At 37.2% G+C, this 10,784-nt stretch overlaps 2 protein-coding genes across 2 annotated transcripts; both read left to right on the forward strand.

The window, feature by feature from the left end:
* Positions 1–307: 307 nt before the first annotated feature.
* On the forward strand, positions 308–4,347 carry cenph (centromere protein H). The gene is made up of 10 exons (XM_041998846.1): positions 308–773; positions 1,212–1,378; positions 1,498–1,553; positions 1,642–1,687; positions 1,798–1,866; positions 1,966–2,022; positions 2,118–2,181; positions 3,730–3,781; positions 3,925–4,085; positions 4,187–4,347. The coding sequence occupies exons 2-10, from the start codon at positions 1,257–1,259 to the stop codon at positions 4,277–4,279; spliced, it is 720 nt and encodes a 239-aa protein (XP_041854780.1). The 5' UTR covers positions 308–773; positions 1,212–1,256; the 3' UTR covers positions 4,280–4,347.
* A 70-nt stretch (positions 4,348–4,417) lies between these two features.
* Positions 4,418–10,437, forward strand: dimt1l (DIM1 dimethyladenosine transferase 1-like (S. cerevisiae)). Its single transcript, XM_041998845.1, has 12 exons — positions 4,418–4,593; positions 5,080–5,153; positions 6,487–6,573; positions 6,990–7,051; positions 8,091–8,184; positions 8,267–8,316; positions 8,405–8,528; positions 9,612–9,704; positions 9,793–9,857; positions 9,940–10,003; positions 10,099–10,205; positions 10,311–10,437. The coding sequence occupies exons 1-12, from the start codon at positions 4,536–4,538 to the stop codon at positions 10,351–10,353; spliced, it is 921 nt and encodes a 306-aa protein (XP_041854779.1). The 5' UTR covers positions 4,418–4,535; the 3' UTR covers positions 10,354–10,437.
* The last annotated feature ends 347 nt before the right edge of the window (positions 10,438–10,784 follow it).

A 10,784-nucleotide genomic window follows, 5' to 3' on the forward strand; every position in this document is an offset into this window, starting at 1 on the left:
CTTTTCTTTCTTTCTTTCTTTCTTTCTTTCTTTCTTTCTTTCTTTCTTTCTTTCTTTCTTTCTTTCTTTCTTTCTTTCTTTCTTTCTTTCTTTCTTTCTTTCTTTCTTTCTTTCTTTCTTACTTTCTATCTTTCTTACTTTCTTTCTTTCTTCAGCCCAAGTGTCATTTTGTGCAGGAGCGTACTTGTACTATACTATGTTGGACTATAGAGGGCGCTGGCAGATTTCTTGGAGACTATCCATGACAAGGACAAAATACGTCATTTCCTGGCGGGATCTGAAAGCTTATGTTACATTTAATAACACTAGGAATATAGGATTTCTGAGTTTAAATTATTGGAACAAATTAAAAAAGTCAGTACAGGACTTTTGTTTTAAGAGCTACATATATGTAAAAGAGTGTTTGTCGTTCTCTAACCAGTTAATCAGCATAGATGGCTCAAAACCAGAGCCAGCCATGGTTTGGAGGTTGTGAATAAAATATTTACGCAGTTTATTTTGATAGGTCCGAGGCACATGAAGGAATCATTATGTAAACAAATTTAGCGACCTACATACATCTGTGATAAAATTGACAAGAGCGCCGTCATTAACTAGTGATAAAGAACATGTTGCAGCCAACAATAATTTATTTTAGCCGGTTCTTGGGTTTTAATGAGTTGTTATATTAACCGAGTAATGCGATTTTAGCTAGCATGACAGAAACATTCTGTTAACCTGGAACAAAAATTAATCGGGACATTTTCGCTGCTGAACGCATCTGTAATAAGAAGGTAAGATGTTTTAGATCATCCGCGTTTGTTTAAGTGTTGCCAACTCAAGTTAGTAATTCAGGTTAATATCTCACACAATGACCTTCTGTGATGTTAACGTAGATTTAGCAACACGATCGTTTGCGTTGCGCAGCGTCAGAGGGGATTATACAGTAAATCCGCGGAGTTGCGCTCAGATTAGAGAAACACGGTGTTTTCTTTATTATGTGTTACAGCTCAAGTAGAAGCAAATAGCTTGCTTTATAGCCGACTATTATATTATTAATAGGCATATATATGAGGTTTCTTATATGCAAACACTTTCAGTTAATGCAGCAGTTATTATTGTTTATAGGACTTTTGTATTTATACAGTTTAAAACATGTTTTAGATTATTGTCACCAAAAGGTTTGTGAAACAATTAAAATGAAGTAATTCTGTACTTTGGATCAAATACAGGCGATCTCACATTAACTCTAGTTGGTGTTGGTGTGTTTTCCGCTCATGGACCCATCTGATAACATGGGGAGCCTAAATCACATGGTAGAGGCTGTGGCCTTGAATGATGGTCCTGGTCCTGAGAGCTCCGCTGGACAGAAGGATACCTTGCCTGCAGACATGCTGAGGTTCTTCCACCACATCTATAACATGTCCAAGTCTTGATTTATCTTATCCCCAAAACCAGCATTTAAGGTTAATAAAGCTCCATCGTGCATATAATTGAATGTCATTATTGTCCTCTCAGAATAAAGCAGCAGATGTCCAACCAGTGCTTTGAGATGACAGTACAGCTCAATGCGGGTAACAGTATATTGATATAAATAAATTATACTTTACTTAACTACACAGTAAAAAGAATAAAACAATTTTTTAAAATTTGCCATTACAGGGAAAAATAAAAGGTCTTGCAGTACATCGGAAGCAGAGAGAAACTTGTGAGTATTTGAAATTCCTGTTTATGGCTCTGGAGATGAAATCTAATATATCTTTGAATAAATGTCAAAATTAATTAATTTAACACATAACTGTATCTTTAATGTTGCAGGCCTGACTATATAAATGAGCTTGAAAGGGTCAAGGCAGTCCATTTTAACAGCACACTGGCACTGCAAAGGTAATTGCCACCTTGCAAAGTATCAGTGTATCTAGAAAAAATGGAGTTGACGGTTGAGAAAATCTAGAAGTTTATTGATGCAGCTGGTGTCTTTGTTAGGATGCAGATCTGGCAGGCAATGGGAGAGAAGATGAAACAGAGTGATCCAGAGGCGGTGTAAGTTAGTTCACAACACATTAAAATAACAATAATTTATTTTCCTGATAATTGATATGCCAAATATTTGTTTGGTTTTGTGTTTTTCCTTTTAGTGCCCTGAAAGCTGTGAGTGATCGCTGCATGTCTCTGTGTTCACGTATAAAACAACTTCAGCAAGTAAGTGCTCTCACCCCCCCCCCCCCCCCCCCCCTAAAAAAAAAACGTCTAACCATCATTCCAAGTGTTCGGTATACTGTTTTTTTGTATTTGAAAGGCTTGTTTTAGCCAGCACTTACATTAGGTTAATTGTTATGCTGTGTGTGCTTTTAATGTTTACACTCTTATCTGCAGTTGTTGTTGTGTAAACATAAAAATGTATAGTATTATGTGCAATCTAACTTGGTTGGACTGTGAGTATTATTAACTAAAGACTAATAATAATAATAAATTTGCTAAATGTAAATTATGACAAACATCAATGAACTGTCGAAAGTAACTAAAAGCAAAATGTTATGATTTTTAATAATGTGGGTCCTATTGTTCTTGTCTCTGATTCATAAGAGCAAAAATCTTTGCAGTGGGACGCATACTGAGTCTGACTGCCATGGCCACTTACTGTTAAATAGATTTTATATAAGAACACACAGCAGTCATACATTGCTGAAAGGTTTTTGTATTTGCAAATCAGATTGAACAGTGCTTTGTAACAACAATAATAATAATAATAAAACCTTATTATTTAGCTCTTTTCTAAAGAATTTTACAAATGCTTTACATAGCACAGAATAAAAAAAACTATTAAAAAAGGCAATGACATAAAAGTAACAATAACATACAGAAAAGTGGACCTGTTTTTTTTGTCCTACTGCTCTATAACAACAACAACAATAATAATAATAATAAATATAGTAACAACAATAGTAACATGGTGTTTTGTATATAACCGTAACCCAGGGGGGGGAAAGGACAACACAGCCAGATTAGTAGCAATAAAATATGTAATATATTCATCAGACAACAGCAACAACCCTTCCAACAAGTTTTAAGGAGGAATTTAAGGTGTTAAGAGATGTTGTGTGTCTGAGTGCAAAGAGTTCCTTTTGGTGGAGGCTCTGATGAAACAAGTATGATCTCTTTTTGTCACAAGCTGTGATCTGGGGATTGTAAAAATGTATTATCTGTGGATCTCAGTGGTCAGGAGGTCTCACGGGACAATGCCATTCAAGGCTTTAAAGGTGAGCAAAAAACAGTGAGGAAAAGCAGGCACAGGGCCGATGTGCACATCCTTTTTTTAAAGTCAGTAATGAGTCTAACTGCAGCATTTTGAAAAAAAATTTGTCAGCACAGGGAGCCCTGACTGATACCTGAGTACAATGATTTACAGTAATCAAGTCGAGGAAAGACAAAGCATGCATGACCTTTAGTATGTCAGCAGCTGAAAGAAAGTTCATGATTGTTGCTGGAAAAAAACAGACTGACCTTCATGTTTCATCTGAGCATCAAAACCAAGGTCAGAATGAAATATTGTTCCAGGTTTTGAGCATTTTGGGGATCAATATCAAAAAGATTGGCAAAATTATAAATAATAGAAGTGACAGAATTTAGGGCACTAGGTGGACTTGATTTAATACAATTTTGTGAATTTATTCATTGCATTTGGAAAGAGGAGCTTATCCCCGACTTTCAGAAACTGATGCAAGTCCTTGTTGTATTTTTGTTTAACAGGAAACCAAATGCCTACAGGATGAAATTACAGAAATACAGAAGAGCAGACTTGGTAAGATTTTTGGTGATTTATTTTTTTTTTCTCTCACCCTTTGTAGAACTTAAACTTTTTATCAAGTGTTCATCTTTGCATTTATGTCAACTTATTGTTTTGACATATGAGTAAATCAGTCACTAAATTACTTTTGTGTGCAGAGATGAAGCGACTTACGCATGAGAAAATGAAAGAAATGGAAGACTTAATGTCCAAGAAGGAGCATCCAGATGCAGAAAAGTATAAAGCTGCATTGGAAAAAGGACAAGCAAACTTGGAGAAGTATAAAAAGATGGCCATCATGACTCAGAATGTCCTCAGGGTAAATTAAGCATAAACTGACAGAAAACATGTAGAATGTATTACCATACAGTGTCTGATAACATGAAATACATTGCAACTAGTGTGTGTTTTCCTCATCAGGGCATCCTCTTGGCCTGTAAAGTCAACTGGCTGGATGATCCCAAACTTCGAGACATTGCCATGACACTGGAAGAGTTTCCTATCTCTGACTAGAGAATTCCTTTATCTCATTTTTATTTGTGTCTGTCCCGTGCTGTCTAATAAAGAATCTGTTTTAAAAATGTCCTGTTTTTATTTCTTCTTTTATACACCACAAGAGGGCGCCACGGAGCTGAGGTAAAGATATAAAATCTACTTCACATCCTGTTAGTGAAGAAGAAAAATCTACACGTGTTTACAGTCAGACACTTTGGATTCTCGTTACAAATCTGAATTTCTATCTATACAAGTGGATTAAAACCAAGTAAAAATGCCGAAAGTAAAGACTGAGAAGAAAAGCAGGCAGCACCAAGAGGTTAAAAACCAAGGTATGCTTCTACAAGGAGGGTTTAGCTTTAGCATGTTAGCTTTATCACCGTCAGCTGTTGAGAGAAGTGGGTTAAAAAAGGGTCATCATGTAGCTGCAGCACCAACACTATAAACGTAACTATAACGTTAACAAATTACTAGCTCATCTTGAAACTGTTACCAGTGAAGCATGTTTAATTTTACTGAGATAAATAAGCTTAAATGTCACTCCATTTTATTGAAATTCTGATGTACACAACCATTATCTGAAAAGTTAGCCCAGGGTTTTCTCCTTACAGACTGATGTCACATAGATTAGACAAGAATTGTCCAGAAAAATGTTTTAATTGTGGTTTTAGTTTCAGAAACAATTACACCAGAAAAATGGTTGGAGGGGGAGAGAAAAAAGGCAATATGGCTGTTAAAATCAGTCAGTTCTGCCATTAATTGCTCTTGTTAGATGAGATAAGTCCAGCATGCAGTGCTGTGTTTGCTTTTTGTTGCAGGCATCATGTTTAACACTGGCATTGGTCAGCACATCCTGAAGAATCCTTTGGTTGTCAATGGAATAATCGAAAAGGTGGGATGAACTGGAAGTACTGGCGCACTCTGGTTCTCTGAGAAGTAAAAGTTAATATGCACCGTCAGCGTCACCCTAATGGGAAACTTGGTTTACAGAGAAGTCCTCAAGGAAGACATTACAACATCAAACAAAAACAAACATTCACCAAACCAGACTACCCAATTAAATCACCAAATAAGAAACACTAAAGTGGAGAGAAAGAAAAAATTACTCAAACTGACCCTTCTTAAAAAGTGCTTGAAATAAAAACACTGCAAAGGGATGAAAAAATACACAAAATTATTGTTAAAAAAACAAAAAAAAGAAATAAGATCATATGTAACTATTTAAAAAGGGTGGCAAGACATCTGTCGCTATGAAATATTCCACTGTTTTAATTCATCTAGAGTTTTTTTTTTTCTTTTTAGTGTTGGGTTTGCTTTAGGAAGCTTAATTGTTGCAGTGAACCCATATGAGATCAAAAAAGCTTTTCACTAATAATAGGATATTGGCCTCAGAATAAAATGAAACCTACTGTTAACTTTGCAAAATAGTCAGAAATCCGTAAAAGTACTTATACCAAGAAATATCAACATGTACTCAATGGTGCACCACCTGATCCCAGTCACCTTTCTTTAAAAAGAAATATGATTGTGAATTGAAATTGAGCACAGATGCATGAACCAGTAACGCTGGCTTGGTTTCTTTAAAAAATGACTATGCAAGCTAACACACCTCTCCTGTCACATGGTCAGTCAACATCTGGCAAATCCAGTTGCAAAGAAGAAAAACATTAGAGATTAAAGTAGTGGTCACAGAAAAGAAGGTTAAAAAAGTTGCTTCTCATACAGATCTGTAGCAAGTCATTTTTATTTTTACAAGTTTACACAGAGACTGTACACAGACTTGTGGGAGACCACAAATCATCTCAGTCAAGCAGAGCCAAATAAACTAGAGAGGGATCAGTCTATAAACTGGATTATCAGTCTAATTGTATATCTGCATTTACAGTCACGGTGTTTCACAGACGTATAGCAGCTGGAGTGGGAATGTTATTTTGATGGCTTATTTGAAGCGATGGTGCTTTATTGTTTGACATGGCCAGCTGACTGGAGCAACATAAAGAGTTTGTGAGATGGTCTACACGTTCCTCATCCTCACGCTCTTTAATGTATAAAATAAATTTTTCCTATTTTTTTTTCCTAATTTCCCTAAACAAAAAAAGAATAAATATTTTTTCCACCACTGTATCCTAAAGAAAAATGTAAAGTCATGATACACAGGCTTTCTTATAGTGTTTGCATCTGATATTTAATGTTTTATCTTTTTCTTTTGTTGTTGTTTTTTTCAGGCTGCTCTGAGGCCAACAGATGTGGTTCTGGAGGTTGGACCTGGTACTGGTAATATGACAGTAAAACTGCTGGAAAAAGCCAAGAAGGTGAGCTTTTTGTGTAGTGTAGTTTTGCTTCCAGAGCTTGGAGTCAGTTCAAGTATTGGAAGGCATTAAAAGCTGTATGAATTATTTTGTAAATATCTATAAACACTGCCAACCAGAGTTTGAAGTTTGTGATCTCTCTCTGATGTTTCACTTGTGAACCACCATGTTAGTGTTATTTACTCAGATGGGTCATAGTAATACTCATCTGATGTTGCAGTCTGTCCTCACTCTTCACCATCTAAAACCCTTATTTTTGTTATTTAAAATCATACATTTATAGGAAACTATGTCATAAATGTGTTTGTATTTTGTTTTTATTGAGTTTATTGCATTTTTTTTTTTTGCATTTGTGAAAGGTTCATGTAAATACAGATTTTTACCTGCTTACATCTAAACAATCCTTTCTATTTTTGCAGGTGGTGGCTTGTGAGTTGGACTGTAGATTGGTGGCCGAACTTCAGAAAAGAGTACAATGCACGTGAGTGAAGACGGCAGTGCCATGTTGCTTTAAGCTCCTCATGTATAATAGTGATAAGCGAACTAAAGCCACTTTCACTCATGAAAGTGTGAGACGCATCTGAGTAACTTATATCTGTACCAAGCGGCAACGTTCGGCGGTAAAATGTGAAGCCTATGCGGAAGTGCAAAAAACTGCAGTTCACCCCTCATCCACTAGGGGCTGGCTCCAAAACTTCACAGCAGAAATAAACATGTTTAAAGCCTGGTACAAAAATCCATTTTAGGATTAAAAGGTGAAGTTTACCTTCATTACTACTGTGAGGGGGGTGAATATTTTTATAACTCCTCTGTTTGGATGTTATTTAATCTTAAAATTCAGCATAATTATGGGTGTGTCCTTTTGATTGACATGTATTCAGTATTGTAGCAAGGAGGGAGAGTGTTGCACAAACGCGGTTTTTAGCCAGCTAACAGTTCGCCTTAGCTTGAGTCCGTTCTACCTTCATTAGCAGGTTAGCTCACGTTAGATCCCAGTTGGCTCAGTTAGCTCTTAGCCACAGGCAGCTTGGAGTTTGGTGGACGTCAATCATCCACCCCCACGCTCACAGCCCCCTCTCAGCTCCGCCACTTTGTCTATTTTTGCATTGTCCGGGAGCGACGGCAGGCGTGACACTACCAAGATGGCGACAGTAGGAACACCCAACAAGCTTTACTTTTGCTCTTCAGAAACCTACGGGTGACGTCACGGATGCTCTGTTTATCTTTTATATACAGTCTATGATCTGTACAAATTCACAATAGCAGGAAACACATAAATAACAGCATCCAGGTCAGTAGCGAGGACATGTTCGTGTGCACTGCAGCGGAAAATATTTGCTTCATACATGATCTCATCTGCTGAGGATCCAGAGATTTTACCAGGGGCTGGGGTGGAAATGTTGTGGACATTTGGTATTACTATGGAACGTTGCTAAAACTTTTTCAGGATTCCAGTTTGTGTGTGAAAATGGTCTAAGAGTGAATATGTGACCTAATGTGAACCTTTTTTCCCTCAACAGACCCTTGCAGACAAAACTTCAGATATTAGTTGGTGATGTATTAAAAACAGATCTGCCTTTCTTTGATGTCTGCGTGGCTAACTTACCTTACCAGGTAAAGACTTCTTCATGCTGTACACAGTTAACTTAACGTTGTGTTATTTTAATCTCAAAGCTGATTTTTCCTACTTGTGCAGATTTCGTCACCATTTGTTTTCAAGCTCCTGTTGCACCGACCTTTCTTCAGGTTAGAAATGGATCATTGATGATCTGTAGTTGTGTTCTCATGTCTACGTTTAGGGTTAAATGCCTCTTTGTGTTTCACGTTTGTTCAGATGCGCTGTGCTGATGTTCCAGAGAGAGTTTGCTATGCGACTGGTTGCCAAACCTGGGGATAAGCTGTACTGCAGACTGTCCATCAACACACAGCTACTGGCTCGTGTTGACCATCTAATGAAGGTGTCCCTTTACTTTCTATTATAAAAAACACCCGGTGGCACAGTGGTGATTTATGATGCTTTAACCCACATCACTCTTTCAAAACTGGTCTAATTTCAAGCATTGATGCACCTTAACAAACATAAAAAAGAAGCCATTTTTAAAATCAGCTGTACCTGCTCCATGCTGTTGCATCCAGGCCTCCACTGCACAGCAGCTTTGGTTTTAGTGTTTTCTTTCTTATCCAGCTATTATAACGCAATACATCAAATAAGATAGAAGATTGATGAGGAGATTTTAAATAATGGCTTTGAGAAATAACTATGTGAAACATTCCTCTTCTGGTATGTCACATACACCTAAAATTGATGTGGCTTAAAACAGCTGATGTATGATAACCAACCAGCTATCATTGTTTATTTTTAGGACAAATCACTGATCACAACTTTTTAAGAACTGACATCAGGGTAGCTTCACCACAGACTGTTTTCTGTGTGTGCAGTCGAATGTGGGCTGCAGTGTGATGCTTCCTGCGTGTGCAAGAAGCAGGCCCCCTGGTGTGTTTTCACCTTTCAGGATCTTATACACCAAGCAGGCATTTGCCCATCAAGCATGTCTGTGAACATTTGCCTGTTTGGTAATTTTGCTGAATCACCTTGCAGGATAGGTGCAGAAGCTGTTGGTGAGAAAGCTCATTTTGAGTTCATTAACAGTGTAGTAGTTGAGTGCACAAGAAGGTAGGCGACAGCGAGGACAGAAAGCTAACAGCTACTTCAACTTTGCACACACCGGACCAACTGATAATCATGATATGAGATGGGCAAACTCTTTTTGGCTTTACCAAAAAACATTATGTTCTAGTTTCCCTTATTGTATGATGTATGTTTTACTGCCACTTGCACTGGTAAGCTGCATCGTTTTTTTTCCACAAGTGCAGATTTTATGTCCTGGCTGGCAGTTGGAAGCCGTCTTTGAAGTGTGCATTTTTTCTTCACATCGGTTTGGTGTATAAGAGCTGACGGTGCCATCTTCAGATGGTTCATATATATTAAGTGTTTTTCTACGTTGCAACAGCAGTGTCTGTAATGATGTTTCTTCTACCAGGTTGGGAAGAATAATTTCCGTCCTCCTCCTAAAGTGGAGTCAAGTGTTGTGAGGATAGAACCAAAAAATCCTCCTCCTCCAGTCAATTTCCAGGTGAGGTTTGACTGTTAATGATTCATGCTTAGGAAAGAAAAATGTTTGGTCATAAACTTTGTCTTTTTTTTTTTTATTTTTTTAATAGGAGTGGGATGGCCTGGTCAGAATAGCCTTTGTTCGGAAGAACAAAACACTCAGTGCGGCTTTCAAGTGAGAAACTTCTTGCTGTAAACACAAACCTCAAATTGTTCTGTTTTAAGTAGAAAATTTAATGCATGTTTCCGATTTCCAGGTCCACTGCAGTAGAGCAGCTGCTGGAAAAGAACTACAGAATTCACTGTTCTGTGCACAATGTGGTGAGTGAATATTCCTTTGAACAATTTTAATTTCCCATCCAATCAGAAAGAGAAGGAATCCCCCTTTATGTTAACTTTTTACTCCACCTGGACAGGATGTTCCAGCTGATTTCAGTATCAGCAAGAAAATTGAGTCCATTTTGAAAGAGGCTGAGTTCAGTGAAAAGAGGGCCAGGTCCATGGACATTGATGACTTCATGGTGTAAGTTGAACATCGAGAACTGAAGCGTGATTTCATCATTGAGAAAGAATACTTAAATGCTATAAAATGTACACGTTTAACTTTGGGTATTTTCCTCACCTCCAGATTGCTGCATGCTTTCAACTCAGCAGGAATCCACTTTTCATAAGTAGCAGAGGAAGCTAACAAGACTCAGCCGTATGGCTCCTGCCTTCATGATGTCAGATGTTAAAAAACGTTAGACTGATCCTTCCTCTTCTGCTTGAATGAACATTTTTACAAGTGAAATGTTTGAATCAGTGTTAAATTGTTTTAAACGGCTCATATTGAGTGCTTTTTGACCAATGGACTCTTACCAGCTACAAATTGTGAGTTTGACATGGAAAATGTTATTTTAATCAACAGAAAAATCTATTGTATTTAAAGTATATTCCACAATTACACCTGTCTATATTTGGAATGCCACTTTATTTACTTAATAGAGTAATGATCACATCTATGGATTAATGCTTAATAAGTAATATTCCCCAAATTATTTTGTCTTGTGTCCTAGCTTGGCAGGAAGGTCATGGACGACTTTTTCAAAAGTAATTTGACAAG

Source organism: Melanotaenia boesemani, chromosome 11, assembly GCF_017639745.1.
Source record: "Melanotaenia boesemani isolate fMelBoe1 chromosome 11, fMelBoe1.pri, whole genome shotgun sequence".
NCBI classification, from domain to species: Eukaryota; Metazoa; Chordata; class Actinopteri; order Atheriniformes; family Melanotaeniidae; genus Melanotaenia; species Melanotaenia boesemani.

Excerpts from the sequence above, each read along its gene's own strand:
- cenph (XM_041998846.1), top strand. The coding sequence starts at position 1,257 with ATGGACCCATCTGATAACATGGGGAGCCTAAATCACATGGTAGAGGCT. Across the intron at positions 1,867-1,965 it reads AGCACACTGGCACTGCAAAG|GATGCAGATCTGGCAGGCAA; the intron begins GTAATTGCCACC and ends TGTCTTTGTTAG. Across the intron at positions 4,086-4,186 it reads TGACTCAGAATGTCCTCAGG|GGCATCCTCTTGGCCTGTAA; the intron begins GTAAATTAAGCA and ends TTTCCTCATCAG.
- dimt1l (XM_041998845.1), top strand. The coding sequence starts at position 4,536 with ATGCCGAAAGTAAAGACTGAGAAGAAAAGCAGGCAGCACCAAGAGGTT. Across the intron at positions 5,154-6,486 it reads TCAATGGAATAATCGAAAAG|GCTGCTCTGAGGCCAACAGA; the intron begins GTGGGATGAACT and ends TGTTTTTTTCAG. Across the intron at positions 8,529-9,611 it reads GTGTTGACCATCTAATGAAG|GTTGGGAAGAATAATTTCCG; the intron begins GTGTCCCTTTAC and ends TTCTTCTACCAG.